Genomic DNA, 27,991 nt, shown 5'->3' with positions numbered 1-27,991 from the left:
CCCTGCCTTCCTAACACACTTGGGGCATTGCGGCTCACAGCCACACCACACGGGCTGACAAAAAGTTGGGGTCTTTAGTTCTGCATCCGTTTTTCTCACTTTGTGGTCTGCGCGTGCACTTTTTTTCTCGGTATAAAAAGGAAAAACCACACCCGGAGATTCGAACGTTACGTGGAAGAAAGCACGGCCTCAAACCCGAACACAAAACTGTGTTCACGAGCGATAAACAAAACAACAGCGGGTCGACTTCTTGTAATTTTTCCCTTCGTGACCACCCAGGACAGTGATTGTGTTTTACCAGCTGCTGAAACTGCACATTTTAGACGATGGAGATTTACGGTGGACGGGGTAACAGATGGAGAGTTGTGTGGATGTTGGTGATGATGTTGGGGGTGCAGGAGTGTACTGGTCACATTCGTCTGACCTATCCCCCTGCTCGGACTTATCAGTTTGACTTCCTTGACAATGTCCGAACGCCTGGACCTTGTGGCATGCCTAAAGGTGAGTGAATTGCTAAATTGAACTTTTGCTTGCACTTAAAGTTAGGACATTCAACCAAAAATCTATCGGCTATATTCTGTTTGTATTTGGGACATTTAAAAATCTATTGGCTATCTTCTGCTTGCATTTAGTATATATCTAAAAACTATATTGGCTATCTTCTGCATGCCCGCACGTAAGTTAGGACTATAACAAAAAATATTGGTAATCTCCAGAACTGACTATATTGCCCCGTGGAAGTAACATCTGAAAGAAGAGTAAACATTTTGAGATTCATACAGTGTGACGGCGTACCTCATACGGGGCTAAGTTTGGAGATAACCAATTTGAGCTCCGATAAAGTATGAATCTTTGTTTATGTTACGTTAAAAAAATAAAAATAAAAATAAAATAAAAACACTTCACGGAAATCGATTTTAAAGTCTTACCTTTTCATATATTCAAGGACCCTTTTTGGGCTGCGAGAAGTGGTCAACTAATTTATGTAATGTACAGGTCAAAAAGTATGACCTACAGTTATGAAAACCTAAAACGGCAGTGAACCAGACTGATTTGAACTTCCATAAATCAGTTTCGGTGTGTTCTAATATGAAAACTCTGGTCCAGTTCTGGTTAATAAAAAGAACGAGCCATTGTTATACAGAAAATAAAATGATCTCAATGGGTAAGTTTGACATTTGAACATTCACAATAAAATTATGGTTTACATTCTTGTTCAAAGAAACTGCCGTCTACTAACCTCAGTCTCTTTCTGTCTGTTTTGTTTCTTTTTTCACCCCAAACATCACAGTAAGTCGCATGCCAATTTTGCAGGTCGGTATTCGACGAAAAACATGAAATAAAGACCAAGTAGTTCATTCACGATATTCATCTTTAGACTGTACAGGAGTTTTGCAGGCCGTTAACTCAACGAAAGCGGAGTGAAGCTGACTATGCTCCCAGAGTATAGTGTGGGGAACCCAGAGTATAGTGTGGGGAACCCAGAGTATAGTGTGGGGAACTCAGAGTATAGTGTGGGGAACCCAGAGTATAGTGTGGGGAACTCAGAGTATAGTGTGGGGAACTCAGAGTATAGTGTGGGGAACTCAGAGTATAGTGTGGGGAACTCAGAGTATAGTGTGGGGAACTCAGAGTATAGTGTGGGGAACTCAGAGTATAGTGTGGGGAACCCAGAGTATAGTGTGGGGAACCCAGAGTATAGTGTGGGGAACTCAGAGTATAGTGTGGGGAACTCAGAGTATAGTGTGGGGAACTCAGAGTATAGTGTGGGGAACTCAGAGTATAGTGTGGGGAACTCAGAGTATAGTGTGGGGAACCCAGAGTATAGTGTGGGGAACTCAGAGTATAGTGTGGGGAACTCAGAGTATAGTGTGGGGAACCCAAATGGGCAAACGAGCTTACACGTAACCAGAACAATTCTGGAACGCTGAAGAAGAAGAAGCAGGTCGGTATTCGACGAAAAACATGAAATAAAGACCAAGTAGTTCATTCACGATATTCATCTTTAGACTGTACAGGAGTTTTGCAGGCCGTTATTCGACTGAAAACATGAGATAAAGACCAAGTTGTTCATTCACGATATCCATCTTTTGACTGTACATGATGTTTCGTGTACCGTATATGCCTGAAGGGAGAACAAGAAAGTTGGGATAGTCTATGATGGTTATAAAACTTTCAACTGATCAGAAGGGTTAGTGTCAAAGCTGAAGTTGACAGAAAAAGAACTACTGGGACAATCTTCCTTCAATTAACACCGATTGCACACAGTCTACAGCAACTGAAAGAATTTTTTTTTTAAACACAGAAAGAAAACAGGAGACAAAAAGGACAGAGGAACAGAAAGAGACAACTACAAAAGTCAAAGAAAGAAACAAAACGAAACACAAAAGAGAGAGAGAAAGAGAGAGAGAGAGAGAGAGAGAGAGAGACAGAGAGAGACAGAGAGAGAGACAGACAGAGACAGAGACAGAGACAGAAAGGAAGAGAAAAAGAAAGAAAGAGATACAAATAAAAACAAGTCGCGTAAGGCGAAATTACTACATTTAGTCAAGCTGTGGAACTCACAGAATGAAACTGAACGCAATGCCATTTTTCAGCAAGACCGTATACTCGTAGCATCGTCAGTCCACCGCCCATGGCAAAGGCAGTGAAATTGACAAGAAGAGCGGGGTAGTAGTTGCGCTAAGAAGGATAGCACGCTTTTCTGTACCTCTCTTTGTTTTAACTTTCTGAACGTGTTTTTAATCCAAACATATCATATCTATATGTTTTTGGAATCAGGAACCGACAAGGAATAAGATGAAAGTGTTTTTAAATTGATTTCGACAATTTAATTTTGATAATAATTTTTATATATTTAATTTCCAGAGCTTGTTTTTAATCCAAATATAACATATTTATATGTTTTTGGAATCAGAAAATGATGGAGAATAAGATGAATGTAAATTTGGATCGTTTTATAAAAAATTGTGTTTTTTTTTACAATTTTCAGATTTTTAATGACCAAAGTCATTAATTAATTTTTAAGCCACCAAGCTGAAATGCAATACCGAAGTCCGGGCTTCGTCGAAGATTACTTGACCAAAATTTCAACCAATTTGGTTGAAAAATGAGGGCGTGACAGTGCCGCCTCAACTTTCACGAAAAGCCGGATATGACGTCATCAAAGACATTTATCAAAAAAATGAAAAAAACATTCGGGGATTTCATACCCAGGAACTCTCATGTCAAATTTCATAAAGATCGGTCCAGTAGTTTAGTCTGAATCGCTCTACACACACACACAGACACACACACACACACACACGCACGCACGCACGCACATACACCACGACCCTCGTCTCGATTCCCCCCTCTACGTTAAAACATTTAGTCAAAACTTGACTAAATGTAAAAAGGAACATTTTGTAGAAAAGGGAAACCTTATGCGAAATTGAAAAGGAAGAGTGGGTAGCAGAAGATTATTCTGTGCATTTTTGGTGTCATTTGCTCATGTCAGGAAGTAAAGGACAGTCGCCTGATCTTTCTGTCTTTGTTTATCTTTCAAGTACAACCTGCCTAATTATCCTACAGTCGTCGTTATAGACAGGTGGTCGCGATTGAAAGGTGAATTATATAGAGGAAACACGTACTCGTCTGGAACCCTTCGGATTGGTCGTGGTGGACAGGCGGTCACTTTCGAGAGGCGGTCGCAAGGGCAGGTTTGATCGTCACACCACAGATCTCTCCAGGCTGTAACGAGGGATAACAACATCCCTCCACTTGGACACGTACCACAAATCAACAATCTAGGGCGAGGTGGGATTAACAAAATCCGAATTTATTTCCAAGATCTACACCGGTGTCACTCTCAGTTACGAAATCGATTCAGCAAATAAATCCCATCTTATGCACATGCAGACAGCTGCCAGAATACAGATTTGTGGTATGTGTCCAAAGTGGAGGGATGCTCTTATCTCTTGTAAAAGCACCGACGGTTCCGTGGCGGTGAAGACATGATCGCCATCCCATGTAAAAACCGCGGCGGATCTATGGTGAATTGCATTATAATGTTTATTAGAAGGAAAGCATCTTTTAAAAAATGTGACAAAATTCTTGATAATACAGTAGAACCGGTTCTGGCGATCACCTCTCGATAACGACAAACTGTCCATAACGACGACCCCAAAGGATCCCCAAATGAATTTATTTCTATATAATTCACCGTTCTATAGTGACCACCTGTCTGTTACGACCACTTTTGGTCGGTTCCTTTGGGGTTTGTTGTAGACAGGTTCAACTGTGTAAAATAATTCACAGAATCAGTTATCATTGATTTTGGTCACTTGTGTCTCTTGTTTGTCCAGTGCAAAGGCCGACAGGTCCAAGGTCTCGTGGATGTGGGTTTGTTTTGGTCCTGAACTGAACGTGCCAATGATATAACCAATCTTGCTGTTTTTCTTTTAGCCTTGATGTAACGTAACGTCAAGTTTATGTTGCTTCGACAGCTTTCGAGAACACGTAAGATAAGATAAAACTTTAATGTCCATTTTCATTTTACATAACCATGGAATTTTTTCTTTTGGCACTTTGATTCGTCCTAAAGGCCTCAGTCATTACAAATAATGGAACATTATAAGTATCTTTGTTGTTCAGGACGAACATAAATTGACCTTTGAATAAGCGTTGTTGCTAATTTTGCACAATGTGTAAAATCTTATATGCTTTGGACTACCTGCAAGCAATCCATTTAAAAAGCCAAAGACGAAAGAATTAAACAGTAAAATCGATATTGGGTTATTTTTTTTGATTTTTTTTTTTTGTTGCTTTACGCCCAGCCGACCACGAAGGGCCATATCAGGGCGGTGCTGCTTTCACATTTAACGTGCGCCACACACAAGACAGAAGTCGCAGCACAGGCTTCATGTCTCACCCAGTCACATTATTCTGACACCGGACCAACCAGTCCTAGCACTAACCCCATACTGCCAGACAACAGGCGGAGCAGCCACTAGATTGCCAATTTTAAAGTCTTAGGTATGACCCGGCCGGGGTTCGAACCCACGACCTCCCGATCACGGGGCGAACGCCTTACCACTTGGCCAACCGTGCCGGTTTGCCAAACCAAGGGCGAGTGAATTAAGCAGTAAAACAAAAAGCCATTGTTGAAAAATGAATGCAAAATAAGTGAGTCAACCTGAAGTACTTCCAATAGCAAGGACACAAAACTGAGACTTTGTAATCATAGTAAGGTCTTTCAAAGTCAAAGATTACAAAAATTGCCTCTCAGTACGTTCGCTCAGATTCATATGTGCGTGCGCGCGTGTGTGCGTGTGTGTGTGTGTGTGTGCGTGTGTGTGTGTGTGTGTGTGTGTGTGTTATTTAGCAAGTGCAACACAGTCAACAACAACAAAAGTGCAACACATTCTGTTTTGGAGAATGAGGTTTAAAGTAAGGATAATACCACACTTGCGCATTCTTTTTGTGATCAATGTACACGTCAAAAGAGCTATTTTGGGGGGGGTCTTTTTTTGTCTTTTTTTTTTAGCTCAGCATGTTATTGTCCGTGAAAAGTATCCATATTCTTATCAATTCCCGGAAAGGCCTTAGACCCCCCCTCCCCATCAAATATCTAAACACACGCGATATAACCACTCATTGTGTCTACTTTTAATAACTACATCACGCATGCAACTTGAGTCGTCGCAACTAATGTTTAAACATCCTGAATCAGTTACTCTTTTTGAGCGATTTGAGAGCGGACGGTAAGAAGATCCATGCATTCACCAAACCGCACAAAGGGCTTATTCAACCGTCAGGGAATAAACAGAATGCATACATGTATTCACGGATTTTTTTAATTCCAATGAAGAGAAGAAAAAAAAACCACGTAATCCTATTCAACGAATGAAAGCGCTCCAACCAATAGTGGATTATCACATTACTTCCGGAAACTCGATCCATACTTCCCGGTTGCATGTTCATAAAACATTCTATCTATATCTATGGATTAACTTACCCGCGTCTGGGTCATTAATCAGTTCTAAAACTGTAACACCCAGAGTACGGTATCCCGTCATACGCAGAATATAATATGAATATTGAATTGGGTGCTTCTGTTACCTCTACCCCCTATCCATTTTTGACAGAAAACATACTTTTAATCTACCCTTGAGAAAAAATCCCAAAACAAAGAGACTGCCAACGTTCTAATCCTGGAATAGAAATTATGAGTGATTATATTCAATCCAGACACCAGTTGGGTGGATGGGAAAACCGGGGAACCCCCGTTGGAAATCTGTTGTTCCGCGTCTAACTGATGGGTTTTTCCACAGTTCTGCAAGTGCAAACACTTTGAAACACTTGTGCTCTTTACATAGACGAGCTGTTAAATTAATTCTTGTAAAAAATACATCTCTCTCTACGTCTGATTATAAAAGATTAAAGATTCTTCCTATCAAATTAAGATTTACCTATAACAAAGGTGCAATGGTGCATAGAATTATGTCAGGGAATGCACCTAAACTCATTGCCTCAAATGTTAAACTGAATAATTCAAGAAAACTAAACAAATTAATTACCCCAACCCCTAGAATTGACCTGTATAAGTCAAGTCTTTCTTATTCTGGCGCACTATTGTGGAACTCCATTCCTGATATAATTAAAATGCAAGTCAGTGAAACATCATTCAAAGAACTCTACATGATGTTTCTCTTAAGTAAATAAATCTTTGATAATATTTCATCATTGCTTGATATTCACCATACAATCATTCATTCGCTCGGCTTCCTGACGAGTGGACGTAAACTGATTCTATCAAGATAAGTTTTGTGTGAATATTTGTTTGTCTGTTCACCTAAAAGACCGTTGGGTCGAATTATCTGTGAATGTATTGTTTTGTCAATAACAAACGTTCCAAAAACTTACCTTTCTTGTTTTTGATTCTTGAGAAGAAAAAAAAACACAAATCAAAGTGACATGACATTCTTAAAAAGATAGCCCAGTTTTTATGTAAAATCAAGGATTGCTTTGGAGATACATTTTTTTTAAATGAGGGTGGGAGGGTCTTAAAAGAGATTTTCAACTGAATAATCGTTTGAGAATAAAAAGAAACCGCAATTTCTATCTTGCATTCAAAGTTGTTATGCCCCAGGGAGAAAAACAAAAACCCAGCCGCCATCCGAAATAAAATATAAGCTCGTGCACAATGACCAAGCAAATTAAAGGAAGACCATCACAGTGATGATCAAGTTACTGCCGGAACTGTGACGTAAATCATAAGTAGTTGAGCTCGTTGCACACACACACCCCCTCCCCCCTTCCCCCCTCCCCCCCCCCCCCCCGGGTGCGAGTTCCGGAAACGCCCGACTCGGGTACCCGGCTGTGACGAGCCCACACGACTTGGTAAGGGGAATACTGGCAATGATTTAATTGAAAAAAGACATTGTCATGGTGTGACTAGATGCATGCTGAGTCAGTTTGCAAGAGGTTCAAAAGTGCGAGCGCACCGATGTAAGTTCCTGTTCTACCACTTTTTGAGATACAAGTCGTTAAAACTAGATTTGTTTATTCAGGAGTTATGATTGCACCAATCAAATGACATTCTGAAGAAGTCCGCCGACCGATGTGTATTATTTGCTTGCACAGATATTACACAGGACAACAACCAATGGCTTTTATGCTACATATATGGCAAATTAAATTATTGTTCTGGTTCTTTTTCTTGTTACATTTAGTCAAGTTTTGACTAAATGTTTTAACATAGAGGGGGAATCGAGACGACGGTCATGGTGTATGTGTGTATGTGTGTGTGTGTGTGTGTGCGTGTGTGTGTGTGTGTGTAGAGCGATTCAGAGTAAACTACTGGACCGATCTTTATGACATTTGACATGAGAGTTCCTGGGTATGATATCCCCGGATTTTTTTTTTCATTTTTTCCAAAAACATATAGATATGATATGTTTGGATTAAAAACACGATCAGAAAGTTCAAACGAAGAGAGGTACAGAAAAGCGTGCTATGCAGCACAGCGAAACCACTACCGCGCTGAACAGGCTCGTCAGTTTCACTCCGTTTTGCACAAGCGGCGGACTACGGTCATTGTGATAAAATGCAGTGCGTTCAGTTTCATTCTGTGAGTTCCACAGCTTGACTAAATGTAGTAATTTCGCCTTACGCGACTTGTTTTTGTTTTGTTTTGTTCCTGTTATGTTACTGTAATTGTTATTTCATGATACAACTTCATAATTTTCTTCTCTTTTCTTTCTTTCGTTCTTTTCTGTAATTGACATACTTTTAATGCCAATGAATGTCCAGAATAGACATGTTAGGACGTAAAGATTGGGAAATTATCGACACCGCTCACGCCTACCCCCCCTCTCTCTCTCCCTCTCCCCCTCTCCCTATCTCATTCTCTCTCACTTCCCCCTCTTTCTCTCTCCCTTTCTCTCCCTATCTCTCATTCTCCCTCACTTCCCCCTTCACTCCCTCTCTTTTTATCTCCCTTTCTCTCTCTATCTCTCTAACTCTCATTCTCCCTCACTTCCCCCTTCGCTCCCTCTCTTTTTATCTCCCTTTCTCTCTCTATCTCTCTAACTCTCATTCTCCCTCACTTCCCCCTTCACTCCCTCTCTTTTTATCTCCCTTTCTCTCTCTAACTCTCATTCTCCCTCACTTCCCCCTTCACTCCCTCTCTTTTTATCTCCCTTTCTCTCTCTATCTCTCATTCTCCCTCACTTCCCCCTTCACTCCCTTTCTTTTTATCTCCCTATCTCTCTATCTCTCATTCTCCCTCACTTCCCCCTTCACTCCCTCCCTTTTTCTCAATCAATCAATCAATCAATATGAAGCTTATATAGCGCGTATTCCGTGGGTACAGTTCTAAGCGCTTGTCGAAGAGTTGTCAACACAGAACTAACAAAGAAACTAACATCTACAGACGGACACGAACCCAATCACACACTAGCAAACCCTGATAAACATACAACAAACAACTGTTTAACAACAATGTACACATCAATAGCTAGGTCCAAACAAAATAATATTAAACACAAAGAAAACACCTCTCACAGAGCACAGCACAGGAATGTCTTTTGGGGCACAACACATCACGTCGAACATGGAAGTCGCAGCCAGCTACGGGAAGAACTGAGTCTTCAACCTACTCTTGAACGCGTCAAGAGAGGGGCTCTGGCGAAGCTCAAGCGGCAGGGAGTTCCAGACGGAGGGGCCCGCGGAGGGGAATGCACGCTGACCAGCAGATGCGAGTTTCGAGCGAGGGATGTGAAGGCGGAGTGGGTCACCAGCAGAACGAAGGGGACGGTCGGAGGGCTGGGTGTACAGGTCCAGGGAGGATTAAAGGTACCCGGGAGCAGAGTCGTTGAGACACTTGTAGACCAGAGTGGACAGTTTGTAGGAGATTCGGGTGTTGACAGGGAGCCAGTGCAAGGAGCGAAGTAGGGGGGTGATGTGGTCTCGCTTCGTCTTCCTCAACGTCAGCCTGGCAGCAGCGTTCTGGACTCGTTGTAGTCCATGAATGGATGAGGCGGGGAGGCCAGCCAGAAGAGAGTTGCAGTAGTCCAGACGACTGAAGATGAGGGAGACAACCAGCTTGACACAGGCGTCGTGGGTGAGGTAGCGACGGATGGAGGCGATGCGTCGTAGGTGGAAAAAGCAGGTCTTGATGATGAAGGAGATGTGTGTCTGCATGGAGAGAGTGGAGTCGGGAAAGACGCCAAGGCTCTTGACAGCAGGGGAGAATGGAACAGTCGCGTCATCCAGCTGGAGGTCGGTCACTGTGAGGGAAGCAATCTTCTGTCGTGTTCCAACGAGAAGGGCCTCAGTCTTCTCACTGTTCAGCTTCAACTTGTTCTCAGTCATCCAGTTCTTGATGTCAGTGAAACAACTGGAGATGGATCCCAGGAGATGGTCAACGTCCTCCGGCTTGGCGCTGTTCTGGAGCTGCGTGTCATCGGTAAAGGAGTTGTAGTTCAAGCCGTGGCGTTCGATGACCAGGGAGAGGGGTTGGGTGTACAGGGTGAAAAGGACAGGGCCTTTTTCTCTCCCTTTCTCTCTCTCTATCTCTCATTCTCCCTCACTTCCCCCTTCTCTCCCTCTCTTTTTCTCTCCCTTTCTCTCTCTATCTCTCATTCTCCCCCACTTCCCCCTTCGCTCCCTCTCTTTCTCTCTCCCTTTCTCTCTTTCTATCTCTCATTCTCTCTCCATTCTCCCCCTCTCTCTCGTTTTCTCTCTTTCTCTCTCTCTCTCCCTCCCTTCCTCTCTCTTTCTCATTCTCTCTCACTTCCTCCTTCTCTCTCCCCCCTCTCTCTCATTCTCTCTTCCTCCCTCTCTTATTCTCTCTCACTTCCTCCTTCTCTCTCCCCCCTCTCTCTCATTCTCTCTACCTCCCTCTCTTATTCTCTCTCACTTCCTCCTTCTCTCTCCCCCTCCCTCCCTCCTCTCTCCCTTCCTCCCCCTCTCTCCTCTCTCCCTTCCTCCCCCTCTCTCCCTTCCTCCCCCTCTCTCCCTTCCTCTCCCTCTCTATCTCATTCTCTCTCCCTTTCTCCCCCTCTCTCTCTCTCTCATTCTCTCTCCCTTTCTCCCCCTCTCTCTCTCTCATTCTCTCTCCCTTTCTCCCCCTCTCTCTCTCTCATTCTCTCTCCCCCCCCTCTCTCTCTCTCTCTCTCTCCCTTTCTCCCCCTCTCTCTCTCTCATTCTCTCTCCCTTTCTCCCCCTCTCTCTCTCTCTCATTCTCTCTCCCTCTCTCCCCCTCTCTCTTTCCCCCCCTCTCTCATTCTCTCTCCCTCCCTCACTTCCCCCTCTATCTTCCTCCCTCCCTCCTCTATCTCTCTCTCTCTCTCACCGTCATCCCCTCTTATTCGACTCATTGTGCACCTCATGCGATCATGTGCACATTCATTGTACGTGTACATACAGCGTAAAACATTGGCCTTGCGCCCATGTGTATGTTTGACCAAGGTTAATGATTTTCCGAGATCAAAGGGGGCAGGTGTCATTTTCTTACCTGTGACAGGTAAGTAACAGTAGCGATGTCGATGATGAGTGTCGTGTGTATACATGTCGTTCCACTAACCTCGCAACGTCTGTCTACGTCCTCACAGGCACACTACTGTCTTTAAAAAAAAAAGAAGAAAAAAAAAAGATCTAGATACAAAAAGGAAGTTGAACCAGGTGCAACAGATTCTCTCAATGTAGACCGTGACACCTCCCTCCTTTAAGACTTCTAAAAATCTGATAATATCATGTCTTAAAAACAGAGGTAGTCTCAAATTCAAGGTAAATGTACAACGGTTATTAACAGAAACTCTCAAGACACGAGAACTCTTTCTCTCTCTCCCTCTCTCTATCTCTCTCTCTCTCTCTCTCTCTCTCTCTCTCTCTCTCTCTCTCTCTCTCTCTCTCTCTCTCCTCTCTCTCTCTCTCTCTCTCTATCTCTCTCTCTCTCTCTCTCTTCTCTCTCTCTCTCTCTCTCTCTCTCTCTCTCTCTCTCTCTCTCTCTCTCTCTCTCTCTCTTGTGTTTATTCAATAAAATGTCTGACCTCTTACGTCTCTCTCTCTCTCTCTCTCTCTCTCTCTCTCTCTCTCTCTCTCTCACACACACACACACACACAAACAAACAAACAAATCAGTCAAAGTGTTCATACGCCTTTCCTGGGTTTGAGAATTTACTGTAACATATACATAGGTAAAGATGTGGGGATAAGATAGTGAGCCTGGCTGTTTTCACAGAAACGGGTGTGCTTTCACGCACAAAATCCAATGTCACAGTGTTCAATGGCCTGTTTTCAGAGGTGGGGATGAGACGCGTGTCGTATAAATGCCAGTAGGTATGTACTGCACGTCTGCTCGTCCATCATCCATTTCTCCGTCTGTCGCTCTCACACCACCGTCTGATTCTTCATGTCCGTAGGGATTATGAGTATATTTATCTGTCCTAAATATAGGCATGTGCTCGTGTATGAGCTGCGAGGAATTATTATTGCAGTTTGGTCGTCGCAATATATGTATCTGTCCTAAATATATAGGCATGTATCTGTGTATGATATGGGCATATACAATTCGAAGTTCTTATAGCAGGTTGTCGTTGTATTATTTTATTTTCTTTGGCCGTCTGTATGATCGTTTCATAACTTGAGCAGGGATTGGTTATTGACTCGTCGTTTTTTTGTAGTATTTGATCATAGTGTCTTTAATTTCCTCGACCGTTTGTATAAACGTTACATAACCGGGGGTGGGTTATTGATTCTTCGTTATTTGTGGTATTTGATCATAGTCTCTTTCATTTCCTTGGCCGTTTGTACGATCGTTTCATAACCAAGGGTTGGTTATTAATTCGTCGTACTTTTGGGTATTTGGTCTTAGTATCTTTAATTTCATTGGCAGTATGAGCGAACTTTTAACAACCATGAACGGGTTATTTTTGACGTCGAGTGTCATTTTGTGGACTTTTGGAACTTTAAGTTGCTTGCTAGCGTCTTAAATATAGCCCTGTAGGCTACTCATGTACAGGTTGGGCTCCTAACTCAGAGGTTCATATTGCAAGTTTGATTAGTGGACAACATAGTGTGCTAACATTTAAAGCAGAGTATAATTTCTTCCCACATTTGTCACTATGTATTACTATATTTGCCAATGCCTACCGCTCTTGTTTATTTGTCGTAAATATAGCCCTTTATTCCCCCCTCTGCTTCTTTACCTCTGTAAACTTGTAGGGGTAGTTATTTTTCGATAATGACCCAGCAACCAAACAAATAACGACCCAGCAACAGCCTGAATCCTCGATAGTGCAATGGGTTGAGAGGTTGTTCTGTTTCGGTACTACTTTTTGCGACTGAAAAGTTCCGAACGCTCTAATGTACGAAGTATACATCTCTGGAGCAAACAATACAAACATACCGCATTTAAATTAACAACTACAGGCATGAACACATGAATCTCCATATAAAATCCATGAGTTCGGTTGTTTTCTGAATCTCTTCTGCCGTGCCGTCACTGAAGCCGTTCATCACAAGCAATTTCCCAAAGCAAGTAACTCATACTTTGTCTAGCGACAAGAGTAGTTCCCCTTTTTTTCACTCAGTTCCTTCGACAACAGACTGCAATCCGACGGTCAGTTTTCAACAATATTTCATTTAATAAACAGATCACACGCAACCAAATGCACACATCTCATCAATTTAAACAACATAAAGGGGTTTCATACACTATTTTCTCCAGAAAACTGAACTTCATATAGTTTTTAACGTTGGAACACGGGTGCAAAAGTTCGTCTGCTAGTCCCATTTGACGAAAAAACATTATTCTAAGCGATACCAAAACATATACAGAACACACAATATCTGCCTTTGCTGCCACAGCAGAATAACAGCATATCTGTGTACTTGATTTTAGCCCAAAATAGGAAAACTGACAAGAAGTGTTAACAGAATGGAATGATTTGCACGGAACTATACAACCGCGCATTAATCGATCGCCTGCGCAGGTTGACTGGTTGAGAGAATAGGATTCGATCAAACTTTCGCAAAAAAAACTCCTCTTTTCTTTGAATAACTGAAGAAAGGAGGAATAAAGAGGTTACACACCTCGTCTCAGTGATTATAAAAAATAATGGTCTCAGTTAAAGCTCGCATTTTTCATGATCCGCTAACTTCGACCATTATTTTTTATAATCACTGAGACTCGGCATGTAACCTCTACGTACTCCTCCGCAGCAAACAGAAAACACCAACCGTTATTTTCGGAATTCGTCAATTGCGAACGCCTTACCGCCTAAGAAATTATAAAAAGATCAACGATCGATCATTCTGTTTAATGAGCATTTTGAGGGTTGGGCATTAACATTGCGTTTTACAAATTGACTTTTATATAAAATAAATCCAAAAACAAAGAGACTGTCAACGTTCCAAAATTCAGAATCAAAAAACAAGAAAGGTAGGTTGTTGGAACGTTTGTTATTAACAAAACAATACATTCACAGATATTTCGACCCAACGGTCTTTTAAGTGACCGACAAACAAATATTCACACAAAACTTATCTTGATAGAATCAGTTTTCACCCACTCGCCAGGAAGCCGAGCGAATAAATCATTATTATTTCATTATCATATAATAAATATAGCAATGAAATTATTAGTCGGTAAGGCATACGCAACTGACGATGAATAATAATTATCGTTATTATTTCATTCGCTCGGCTTCCTGGCTAGTGGGCGAAAAGTGATTCTATCAAGAAAAGTTTTGTGTGAATACTTGTTTGTCTGTTCACTTAAAAAGACCGTAGGGTCGAAATATCTGTGAATGTATTGTTTTGACTTTTGTATAGATAACACTAAAGAAACACGAGCCAGTTAAGTGCGCATTTTTGATACTCTAGAATGTTACTGGAGTCATGTGATAACTGTGTGGGTGATATGTATGCTTGTTTGGTGATATTTAGTAAAAGTGAAATAATCAAATACATGAAAAATCACGGCCTTTCCAAACCACACATCAGCGCCTCTTACTTATCACCGACTGTGATATCCACATTTATCAGTCACAATGTTTGAAGTTGATGTTTCATCTCAGACTGAGGCGAAAGCCGAGATCTTATCGTTATTACTCCTTCTTTCACGAGACATTGCAACTGATTTGAGTAATTCAAATCCTCCGAAAGCGGCGTATGGCTGCCTAAATGGCGGGGTTAAAACGGTCATACACGTAAAATTCCACTCGTGCAAAAACACGAGTGTACGTGGGAGTTTCAGCCCACAAACACAGAAGAAGAAGAAGAGTAATTCAATGGGTCGGTTGGGAAAACAGACAATCTTGGATTTATCAACGCACACGCACTGACACAAACACACACAGGAAACAGAAACAACAATGACTACCACTATTGTTTCTACTGCTAGTACTTCTACTACTAAATGTACTACTACAAAAACGACGACGACGACGACGACGATGACGATGGCGGCAATGACGATGTCTACGATACGGCTCCTATTACTACCAACTCCACGACGACTGGGTGAATGTGATGAAAAAGAAAAACAATGAACAATTGTGACAACGTGGCTGTCGTCGTAACATGGGCTCTGTGTGTGTGTGTGTGTGTGTATATGGGGGGGGGGGGGGTATGTGTATGAGCGTGTGTATGTGGGTGGGTGTATATATATCTATCTATATATATATATATACGACTAGTGTCTGTGTGTCTGTGTGTGTGTCTGTCTGTGCGCGATGCACGGCCAAAGTTCTCGATGGATCTGCTTCAAATTTGGTGGGCTTATTCAGAGAGACCCCGGACACAACCTCATCGATGAGATATTTCAACACGTGCTCTCAGCGCGCAGCGCTGAACCGATTTTGGTTCCACTTCAGCTATTTTGGTTCCACCTCAGCTACCCGGGCCCCCATACCGACACACCATAGCCGCTACACCACATCACAACGCCAAAGTTCTCGGTGGATCTTTTTCAAATTTGAACACCGTATTCAGCTACACCCCGGACACAATATCATCGATGAGATATTTCAACACGTGCTCTCAGCGCGCAGCGCTGAAATGATTTTGGTTTTTGTGTTCATTTCACCATTATAAGTAACTCTTCCTTATCTTCTCATCTTCTCCAGGTTTTCAGCGTTTACCTCCCTTCCTTCGTTTGGTGCACTTTTGTGTGAGTGGAGCGTCTTCGGATATTCCCGGCGTTCTGTTACTGTTACTATTTTTAGAAGGTCAACGCAGTGTCCAGAACGTAAATTGGACCCGTAAATTATCCTCACTGCCAAAGTGCAAAGGTCGAATCAATTTATAGCCACGCGAAAAATACACTGTCATCTATCTCTCTATAGATACGGCTTCTCTGTGTTTGTGTATGTGTGTGTGTGTGTGTGTGTGTCTCTATGTGAGCAACACCTGTGCATTGTTCAGTTCTGTTTGTGATGTGGTCTGGCGGCTTTTGTGTAATTTTATGTACTGGCCTTCCTTTGAGAAGCTCTAACTTGCTCAGTCCTGTTTGAGTGGAGTTCGCCTCCAAAGGTGATTAACACGGTTACATTCGTCGACAAGGATGGGACTCGATATGGTCAGGAATGGCATTATGGCCACTGAATCATTTTCGTGCTGTTCCCATTCCACGAATCTGGGAGGGACCTAAGCTTGGCGAGCATGGCGGGTCCATTGTTCGGACCCGGCGAAGCCGGCGTACGGCTCCAAGTACTTCTTCCCGGCGAAGCCGGCTACCCGGCGAAGCGGGTATTCATTCTAGTATATATATATACGACTTGTGTCTGTGTGTGTGTCTGTTCGCGATACGCGGCCAAGGTTCTCGATGGATCTGTTTCAAATTTGGTGGCCATATTCAGGTACACCCGGGACACAACCTGGTCGATGAGATATTTCAACACGTGCTCTCAGCGCGCGGCGCTGAACCGCTTTTGTTTTTTTTTGTCTGGATCCACTACCAGTAACTCTTCCTTATCTTCTCCAGTGTTTTCAGCGTTTACCTCCCTTCCTTCGTATGGCGCGCGGATATTCCCATTCCGTTGCTATTTTTAGAAGGTCACTGCACGTTACTATTTTTAGAAGGTCTCCAGTGTTTTGCGCGTTTATCTCCTTTCCTTCGTGCGCCGGCAAAGCCGGCGTACACCCGGCAAAGCCGGGTCCCAGGCGCAGCCTGGTATTCGGCTCTACTTCTTTCCGGCGAAGCCGGTACCCGGCGAAGCGGGTAATCATCATATATATATATATATATGTGTGTGTGTGTGTGTGTGTGTGTGTGTGTGTGTGTGTGTGTGTGTGTGTGTGTGTGTGTGTGTGTGTGTGTGTGTGTGTGTGTGTGTGTTTTAAGGCAGGCTTTAAGGAAAAGTTCTAATGTGCTGTTCTTTTTTACAACAGACAATCAAGTGTTACAACAGACAATCAAGTGTTACAACAGACAATCAAGTGTTTATCCTTGTTCTCGTTCGTGTTCTACACAGGCTAATCAGCAAATCAAATCAGTGGGAAACACGCTCGTAAAACACGATGACAGTTTTCATGATTACACTTACCATAACAACCATTTTATCACCTGGCGATCTGCTTTTTCTCTTGGCATTTATTATGCATCGTCATGCCCTTAAGCCCCCAGGACCGACAACTACTGAGAAGAATCATCATAACATTTACATTTCAAAGACAGAACATAATAGGTGTATACTTAATGCGCAAATAAACGCTACTAAAGAAAAAAGAATGAAAGTGATGTAAACTGTGTGCAGCTGGGCGCAAAGAAAGGCTGCGCACATACGCACGCACGCACGCACGCACACACACACACACACACACACACACACACACACACACACATGTACACACCACACACAAACACACACACACACACATACAGACACTCATGGTTGGTTAGTCGTCCGAACCAAGAAATATCAACACTGTACTGGCTACGCCTTTGTACCATTTCTTCCCCCACCCCCTTACTCTTGTACACGCTGGCACAGAATCGTTGAGCTGCAACGCGCCGATTCGGGTCAGTGAATGAAGACCGAAGGCAATATGCCATTTTTGCTTTGTCACGCTAGCCATATACGCGGCAAGATTGAAATGGGACTTCCGTCTTAGGTAAGGGCCTATAGGTCTACGTGCCTTTAGTACTTGTCGCCATCTCTGAATCTATAAGGGGTGGAGGGTGGGGTAGGCGTGGAAGCGGGGCTGGGTGGGTGTGGAGGGCGAGGGAGGAGGGGGGGGACGTTGCCCAACTTGTGAGCTGTCTTCACGGCGGGGTTTGATTTTAGTTCGGACGATTTAAAGGAGCTTGTCGACGCTTTACTCTTTGATCATTCCTAAGTTCTGTCCCAAACTACATAGCGCGGGCAGTACAGTGCAGACTCCTCCAGGGCTGGGGTGAACCCAGCGAAATTGGGTGACACCCAATCGGGTGAGAACAAACCGCGGTGTCTGATTCGTTGAAATTACTACAACAAACCTCCATTTCAACGAATCCAACACTGCGGCTCGGCTGGCTCCCACGCCTTTGGTAACTTTTGCGTGGACCTCGGCCCAGGTGTCCGAACAACCCCGTGTACATACATGCGTACGTACGATAAAGTTCCCACACTCAAAGCTAAAATCTCAGGGCTTGGAATAGACGAATACATAAAGGCAGTCGTAGAGTTTTCATGACTCTCAAAGGCAAAAGTAGAGTTCTATTGTCTCTCAAAGAGCCTTTAAGTGCAATCGGGCGTAAAAGTCCAGTTTGAGATGGCGCAACCGGCCCCTGCCAGCAAACTGAGCCCTATGGACGTTAATTTTCTATTGTTACCTTTGTGCTTGACTTTAGCCTGTGGTGCCCGTTCGCATTCTTTCCATTCAAGGGCTTTATTCATGTGTGTGTGGTAAGTGTGTGTATATATATATATATATATATATATATATATGAGTGTGTGTGTGTGTGTTTGCGCGCGCGCGGGTGTGTGTGTGTGTGTGTGTGTGTGTTTATTGTTTTTGTTACTTCGATTACTATGCCAAGGTACATAAACTTCATGATGATAAATGGTTTTTAACGACCCCACGGTTAAATAAACTAAATTTACATAAACTTCACACGATGCCCATACGTTTATCCTGGCCACCAAGGCAGACTCATGCCTCTTGCTTTAATGTATCTGCTACAGTACATTACCTAATGATTACACGTTTTCTGGTCAACCATTAAGTCTGACCAAAGACGCGTCAATCAAATCGAGTTCATGTCACGTCACGTAGGAGGGCGAACAGTTCCTGTAACGTGATGTCACCTACTTGGTTTTGCATCACGAATGGTCGCCGCTATCATGAATATGTTTGACGGACACTGTAGCCTAGTGGTTAAGAAGTCGGCCTTCTGTTTGCATTTCTCATGATTCGATTCCCGGCTGTGTCCGGTGGGTTTGAAAGGTGGAGATTGTTCCGATCTTCCAGGTCAAGTCATGTGCAGACCTGCTGGTGCCTTATCCTCCTTCGTGTGTACAAGACCAAGTACGCACGGAAACGATCCTGTAATCCATGTGTGACACACACGAGTCCGGTGGGTTACAAAAACACAAAAATAACAAGAATGCATCCCCCGAAAACGGAGTTTTACTGCCTACATGGCGGGGGCAAACGGACATGCACGTTTAAACACACTGGTACAAAACACAAGTGCACGTGGGAGCTACACAAACTCGTTCATAAGAAAGATTTGTCCGATAAGTTGTTGTACAATTGTTGATCGATCGTGAATTTGACTGTGCATCTAAAACTAGCTTGTTAAAAATAATGCTCTTTGGGAGGACGGGGTGAGGGCGCAGGGGGAGGGGAAGCTCTTTTTATATTTAGTCAAGTTTTGACTAAATATTTTAACATCGAGGGGGAATCGAAACGAGGGTATGGTGTATGTGCGTGTGTCTGTGTGTGTGTCTGTGTGTGTGTCTGTGTGTGTGTGTAGAGCGATTCAGACTAAACAACTGGACCGATCTTTATGAAATTTGACATGAGAGTTCCTGGGTATGAAATCCCCGAACGTTTTTTTCTTTTTTTTGATAAATGTCTTTGATGACGTCATATCCGGCTTTTCGTGAAAGTTGAGGCGGCACTGTCACGCCCTCATTTTTCAACCAAATTGGTTGAAATTTTGGTCAAGTAATCTTCGACGAAGCCCGGGGTTCGGTATTGCATTTCAGCTTGGTGGCTTAAAAATTAATTTATGACTTTGGTCATTAAAAATCGGAAAATTGTAAAAAAAAATAAAAATTTATAAAACGATCCAAATTTACGTTTATCTTATTCTCCATCATTTGCTGATTCCAAAAACATATAAATATGTTATATTCGGATTAAAAACAAGCTCTGAAAATTAAATATATAAAAATTATTATCAAAATTTTTTTTTCGAAATCAATTTAAAAACACTTTCATCTTATTCCTTGTCGGTTCCTGATTCCAAAAACATATAGATATGATATGTTTGGATTAAAAACACGCTCAGAAAGTTAAAACAAAGAGAGGTACAGAAAAGCGTGCTATCCTTCTTAGCGCAACTACTACCCCGCTCTTCTTGTCAATTTCACTGCCTTTGCCATGAGCGGTGGACTGACGATGCTACGAGTATACGGTCTTGCTGAAAAAGGGCAGCTACTTGACTAAATATTGTATTTTCGCCTTACGCGACTTGTTTTTCTTTTTTTACACGCACAAGTAACTAGCAGTGGTCGTCTGATTGTGCATGGTGTATTTTTTAAGACGGATTTTAATATTTTGTTTTCAAGTACTTGCGGCCCGGGTTACGTGCAACTACTTGGTGCGACCTGTAAACATTTTTCTTTAGTTAATAAAAATGCAAGGAAACCATTCTGAACAAAATGCTTCATCAACATAGTTTCTGCATAACTAGGCCGAAGGCCGAGGTTGATAAAGATGCAACATAAGGCGAGATGCTCCCTGAGGATGCTCGACACAAACACTGGTCTGACAACAAACCACCAAACATCGTTTTTGTCATTATTTTAGACGAGCAAAAGAGCGCACAATAATCCTCGGGGAGCCATAGTTTGAACGTAATTTTTAGAATGCCATTCACGACTTGCAGGACCCCGTGGCCCAGCATAATTAACAGGCCCAAGGTGAAGGTTTGTTGGGGGACAATCAACTTCCGGTAAGAAAACGGGGAAAATGTGCCTTTAACTACTAAAATAGTACAGTCAATACTATAGCCCATATCCACACTTCAAACCAAATGAAATAGTGTGTACTATAAAGTTTGTTCACACAAAGCTGTAGGTGCCTCCACCTTTGAAGATGTTTCTGCTCCAATAATCGAGAGAGGTGGTTCGGAATTCCATAGGCTGATTTTTTCTCTCCCTCTTATACTTGTACAGTGGGACCCCTGTTTTAATGACAAACATCATCGACTAAAAATAAATTAACTACACACACACAAACGATACGTATCATCTAGGCCCCCTCTTCCAAAGACAAGTCTGTTTAATGCGAAACATGGCGTCACGTAACAATTTTGCAATTGTGTTACTTCTTCAGCATGTACAGAAAACTCAAGAACAAATTTTGGTTTGTAACTCAGTCATAACAAGAAATTCCTCCGATAGGAACTACACCCCCGTCAAAGGGAAATAACCTTCTCAGTTGGTGGCAGTGAGACTGGTTATTTCCCTTTGACCAACGGGGGTGTCCGTCTATACCAGGCCTTGTATAATTTTAATCCACCAATAACTCCCTAACCGCGTGTTTGACTGGTCCCAATTTTTGTAAGGACCGTCTCAGGAATGTATAGAACCTGTTCACCAAGTTTGGTGACGATCGGTCCGTTCATTCTTGAGATCTACTTGCGAACACAAACACATCGAGTGAAACCTATACACACCCCTATACCGGGGGTGTAATTATCAGCAATAGAAAATCAATCGTAAGGTCACCGCCAGGCTGCACTGTGCAAGTATCGATATTGTAAGACCCGCTGATTTAAGACTTCCCTTTTTTCACTGACGGGCGCAGTGGCGTGGTGGTAAGACGTCGGCCTCCTAATCGGAAGGTCGTGTGTTCGAATCCCGGTCGCTGCCGCCTGGTGGGTTAAAAGTGGAGATTTTTCCGATCTCCCAGGTCAACTTATGTGCAGACCTGCTAGTGACTTAACCCCCTTCGTGTGTACACGCAAGCACAAGACCAAGTGCGCACGGAAAAGATCCCGTGAATTATATAAACACGAAAATACCCAGTATGCTTCCCCCGAAATATAGAGTGCTATCCCTTCTGTGCGCCTTGAGTCGCCTTGTGGTGAGATATGTGCGCGATATAAATTCTCGTGTTTATTTATTTCTTCACAGTTTCTGTTCTAAACCTCCGTAAATGTATCTCTGTTTTAAGACTCCCTTCTATATAAGACCTGATTTTCTAAGATGTTGGGAGGTCTATTTGCGTCACTATATGAAAACACAGCGGAACCAATCTCCTGGCACCTGAGAGAATAATAAGCATTGGCCTTAAAAAGAATGAGCGACGTTCTAACTAAAAAAAAAAAGAAAAAAAAGATGATCGCCGCAAGCTCATAAAGAAGGTTTCACTTGCATTACACTCGAACCTGGCTGAGTGACCACCTCTCTGTTACGACCACCTGCCCATTAAGACCACCTGCCCATTAAAACCACCTCGTAGGATCGCCGACAATTTTTCCCCATATAATTCATCTTTCCATTGCGACCACCTGTCATCAAAGACCATTTTTGGTCGGTCTCTTGGGTTGTCGTCTTCTTCTTGTCGTTCGCCTTTTAATGTTTTGTGTGTGGGTTGTCGTTATAGACCTGTTCGACTGTAGCTATGTCAAAGTGCTGAACCACGGTGATACAGCAAAATTGTGTCGTGCATCTCTTCTTCCCTTCACTCGTGCGTCAGTGAATGCCATTGTCCCCCTTTCAGTCAACGTACCCTGGCTAAACTAGATTGGGATTTATGTTGCTTATGGGGTGAATGAGGGATATTGAGACCGATTCGGGGTCCTACATATAAGTTTTTTGTTTTGTTTGTGGGTGTGTGGGTGTAAAGTAGTGGGGGAAGGTTCAATTTCGGTCGAGCAAAGAAAACTTGGTACGTTTTTATCATTTTCAACACTACTGCAATCAACAAGAAGCAAGGGCGCAAGAATGTGTTCACACACACACACACACACACACACACACACACACACACACACACACACACACACACACATACACACACACACACACACACATAGAATATTCATGCATGCATGATGCTTCCCGTCCACCCATTTGTATAGGCTATAGACAGCTTATCTGTTGAGTATAGTAATCAGCTTCAGCATTACATTCAGAAACATCATTGACACACATCAAAATGCAAATGCCCAATCAGCTTTGTGGTAACTAATAAGCCCCCCCCACACACACACACACACACAACCCTCCATCTCCCTGAAGTTTCAAATCACCCTTTCCTCTGTCTTTGTCTCTCGGTCCTTGTATCTGTCTGTGTGTCTGTCTCTGTGTGTGTGTGCGTGTGTGTGTGTGCGTGTGTGTGTGTGTGTCTCTCTCTCTCTCTCTTCTCTCTCTCTCTCTCTTCTCTCTCTCCCTCCCCCTCTCTCTTTCTCTCCCTCTCTCTCTCAATCTCTCTCTCTCTCTCTCTCTCTCTCTCTCTCTCTCTCTCTCTCTCTCACTCAATCTCTCTCTCCCTCTCTTTCACTGGAGGTCCAATATATATATCGTTAGTTATCCATGAAAATGCCTGTTGCTTATGCCTGCCTGTCTTCTTCAGTCAGTCTTCATTAACACGTAGCATGCTTTAGAAATTCCGAATTAAAGATTATAATTTGTGGTCGTACTTTTCACTTGGTTTTATTCGTCCATTTTTATTCATTCTTATTTATCTTTTTGTGTTTATTCATTCTTCTAGGCTAAACCATCTTTTTGTTGCTGTTTTGCCTACATATGCCGCACCTAAACCCTATTCCCTTTTAACCTCTATCTGTTAGCATTTTGTCCGTTACTGCTCCATAAACTAGAGTTTTATATCGTTTGCGTGCATGCCGACAGGACGCTCCATAAACTCGAAAACAAAAACAATCGAACAATGAAATGAATGTTTGTGATCAGTTTTTTTGTCTACTGATCGTGACAGTAAAATCTCTAAGAAGTGTAGAGCAGTTTTATTTTAATTTTAACCAAAACGTGTTACATATAATTGGTGAATACAACATTTTAAAAACAACCGCACACACACACACACACACACACCTCCAAAGGTGTGAGTTAATCACTAGTTATACTTTGGACAAGTAATTTAAGTCAACTGGCAATCATAGAGTGAATTAAACCTTACGTTCGATGTTATTGAATCATTTTTTTTAAATTTGTTTATGGTTGCATTATTTGTAACACCGCGAGGAAAAAAAATCCCTGCGCTTAGAACTGTACCCACGGAATACGCGCGATATAAGCCTCATATTGATTGATTGATTGAGCTAACGAAAGGAAAAGCATCCAGCAAACTAATAAGTCGAATCGCTGAAACGGGTATTGTTTGTTTAGAATTATATTAAAACAAATTGCGTACTGTCAACAACTTCTTTTTTTATATTTAGTCAAGTTTTGACTAAATATTTTAACATCGAGGGGGAATCGAAACGAGGGTCGTGGTGTATCTGCGTGTGTGTGTGCGTGTGTGTGTGTGTGCGTGTGTGTGTGTGTGTGTGTCTGTGTGTGTGTGTAGAGCGATTCAGACTAAACTACTGGACCGATCTTTATGAAATTTGACATGAGAGTTCCTGGGTATGAAATCCCCGAACGTTTTTTTCATTTTTTTAATAAATGTCTTTGATGACGTCATATCCGGCTTTTCGTGAAAGTTGAGGCGGCACTGTCACGCCCTCATTTTTCAACCAAATTGGTTGAAATGTTGGTCAAGTAATCTTCGACAAAGCCCGGACTTCGGTATTGCATTTCAGCTTGGTGGCTTAAAAATTAATTAATGACTTTGGTCATTAAAAATCTGAAAATTGTAAAAAAAAATAAAAATTTATAAAACGATCCAAATTTACGTTTATCTTATTCTCCATCATTTGCTGATTCCAAAAACATATAAATATGTTATATTCAGATTAAAAACAAGCTCTGAAAATTAAATATATAAAAATTATTATCAAAATTAAATTGTCCAAATCAATTTAAAAACACTTTCATCTTATTCCTTGTCGGTTCCTGATTCCAAAAACATATAGATATGATATGTTTGGATTAAAAACACGCTCAGAAAGTTAAAACAAAGAGAGGTACAGAAAAGCGTGCTATCCTTCTTAGCGCAACTACTACCCCGCTCTTCTTGTCAATTTCACTGCCTTTGCCATGAGCGGTGGACTGACGATGCTACGAGTATACGGTCTTGCTGAAAAATGGCATTGCGTTCAGTTTCATTCTGTGAGTTCGACAGCTACTTGACTAAATATTGTATTTTCGCCTTACGCGACTTGTTTGTTAGTACAATTTTATTTGCATAGCTTCATTTGTGTGTGTGTGTGTGTGTGTGTGTGTGTGTGTGTGTGTGTGTGTGTGTGTGTGTGTGTGTGTGTGTGTGTGTGTGTGTGTTTAAACCCTCACCTAGACCCCCTTGTTTGATCCATCCTGGTGACATGGTCATGACGAACGAACGTTCTAAATTTGCTTGATGTTCGTTCGTGTTTTCCTTTTAGTACTTTTAGTTTTCCTTGGAACATGCGCCATTAATTCGGTTCATTTTCGCTTTACTTATTCTACACACCAAACAATTCCTACCTGCAAAGAAGGATTGATTTCCCCCCAAAAAATAATGGCATAATCAACGTAATATCGCTCAGGTGGGCTGTTAAGGCCATCTTTATTTTGTTTAGTCATTCGCTGATTCCCGTTTCTAGCTTCTGTCGTAGAATCGTGCTTTCATTTGTGAAGAAGTGGTCTTTAGCATTTTCATTGTGCATTATTTGCGTATCGTGTTTAGTCACGCGAAGGTCTGCATTCTTTTCGTGATGTTGGGCTGGGACCTGTATGCCCAGTTCTGCACGGAGAAAAGTATTTTTAAGAGAGAACAATTTTCCCTCAGTCATGCATTGGAGTTTGTCAACAGACCTCACAGACAACCCTGGGGACCGTTCGGTATTACTACAGACAGGTTAAAATGCTACCATGGGTCGTTTGTTTGTTTGTTTGCTTAACGCCCAGCCGACCACGAAGGGCCATATCAGGGCGGTGCTGCTTTGACATATAACGTGCGCCACACACAAGACAGAAGTCGCAGCACAGGCTTCATGTCTCACACAGTCACATTATTCTGACACCGGACCAACCAGTCCTAGCACTAACCCCATAATGCCAGACGCCAGGCGGAGCAGCCACTAGATTGCCAATTTTAAAGTCTTAGGTATGACCCGGCCGGGGTTCGAACCCCGACCTCCCGATCACGGGGCGGACGCCTTACCACTAGGCCAACCGTGCCGGTACCATGGGTCGTAACTAGACAGAGTTGTGGACCATGACTTCGGCCATATATAATTTAAGAAGAAAAAGAAGAAGAAGAAGACAATTATACAAATTTGCTGTGCATATCGTACATGGATTTAGATTTAAAAAGTCCTATTTATTTATCTTTTTTTTCTCTCAGTATTTACATTAGCTGAATAGCTCATTGCCGATCAGCTAAAAGCTCGCACTTGCTCTTGTCGTTTTTCTCTGATGACGTCACACATTCAACTGAACGTCTCGGTTGCAAGTTTAATCATTCTATACCTCCATTCCTTCCCTTTGGGTTTGCGCTGGGTTTACATTGAGAGGGCAATGAAACCTTTTACAGTCTTTTCGCCTGACCCTCGTATCCATGGGAGAAGAGGTAGCCCCGTGGATTCGCGCTTGCCCAACACATACAGGACAAACTGGTGTCCCAGTTTAATGTGCGTGTTCGAGTCCATTTCTGAGCTTTAATTTCCTCCTCCCCCCTGGAGATGTGCCCTCGGTTTCCGCAACTTTTGTGACCCTGGTGGTGGGTGGGGGGGGGGGGGGGGAGATGAAGGGTTGATGAAAGGAAGAGCAGTGGAGGGAGTTGGGGCGAGATTCTTTTCTTCTTTGTTTTTCTTTTCGGTGTGTGTCAGTGGTTGTGTGGTAATTGTGTGTCTGTATGTCTGTGCCACGGTGTGTGTGTGTGTGTGTGTGTTTGTGTGTGTGTGTGTGTGTGTGTGTGTGTGTTTGTGTGTGTGTGTGTGTTAATTCGTGTATGTGTGCGTGTGTGTGTGTTTGTGTGTAGGTGTGTACGTGTGTGTGTGCGTGTGTGTAGGTGTTTGTGTGTGTGTGTGTGTTAATTCCTGTAAGTGTGTGTGTGTTAATTCCTGTAAGTGTGTGTGTGTGTGTGTGTGTGTGTGTGTGTGTGTGTTTCAACATGACATGTGTGGAGTTGTACCCTTGGTCTCCTTTTTGGTGGCCTGAGTTATGTGGCGGAGGGGTGGGGGAGGGGGGAGGGCGGCAGTGGGTTGGAAGCGCGCCTCTGCGCTTGATGACATTGTTGGAAACATGTGTGTTGCGAAAAAAAAGGGTCCAAGGTTTTCATTGAAACAGTTTACAAAGGGATCGGTAAGGCCGGGCACGAATTAAATATGAGACACACACGTTTAGTTTTACGGAGATGATAAAGAGACTGTGCCAAAAGGTCAGGTGTCATGTCTACTGTCCCGAATGACACACGATTGCTGACATTTCACCATTGCCAACAGAATAAACAAATAAGAAATAGGTAGAAAATGAATGTGAAAACTGACTTTAATTGTTGATCAGTATTTTCTATACCACTAACAAATAATCTACTTGCACATAGCTGTTTGGCAAATGTATGTTGCATGGGACACACTGACATGAAAGTGGAAGATGTTTTTCCCTCTAGAGAAACTACATATCAAGTTACACTTTTTGTGCTCTTCCATTCCAGTTGGCAATCAATTGTTAACGCATGTTATTAGAAAAAATAGAACGAAAACAGATTAGATAGAATGAAAAATGTACTGGTGATGTCATTTGGGACATACTGACATGAAAACGTCACCTTTTGGCACAGTCTCGTCTGCGTGTTTGCTTTACACTTAAGCGAAAAAAGTGTAGAACTGGAGGCGGGCTTGGAGCTGTATGTGTCATTGCAGTTTGAAGTGTTTGTGCACACAGCCAAATGCTTCAGTGCACGATTCGATTAGGTTACCGCACCGTGGATACACACAAGCACGCGCCCAAACACACAGTCACGTTCTTGCCCGCACGCACAAACACATACACACACACACACACGCACGTATACGCACGCACGCAAACACACACACATTCACACACACACATTCACACACACACACACACACACACACACACACACACACACACACACACACACACACACACACTGAACTAATTTTATGAAGAGAAAAAAGGATCAATTTTATTAGCAAATACCAGGAACAGGA

The 27,991-nt window shown here is 42.6% G+C and overlaps 1 protein-coding gene across 1 annotated transcript in view; it reads left to right on the top strand.

Annotated features, from left to right (window-relative positions):
- The window catches only part of LOC138967341 (uncharacterized), a gene marked incomplete in the record, with an annotated part of 87,261 nt that continues 59,270 nt past the window's right edge, over positions 1-27,991 (top strand). The window contains 1 exon segment of the mRNA XM_070339867.1: positions 1-501. Coding sequence (XP_070195968.1) covers positions 327-501 — 175 coding nt within the window.

Source organism: Littorina saxatilis, linkage group LG5, assembly GCF_037325665.1.
Source record: "Littorina saxatilis isolate snail1 linkage group LG5, US_GU_Lsax_2.0, whole genome shotgun sequence".
NCBI classification, from domain to species: Eukaryota; Metazoa; Mollusca; class Gastropoda; order Littorinimorpha; family Littorinidae; genus Littorina; species Littorina saxatilis.
Note: the sequence above shows the minus strand (reverse complement) of the source record. Positions and strands in the feature narration are given on the sequence as shown.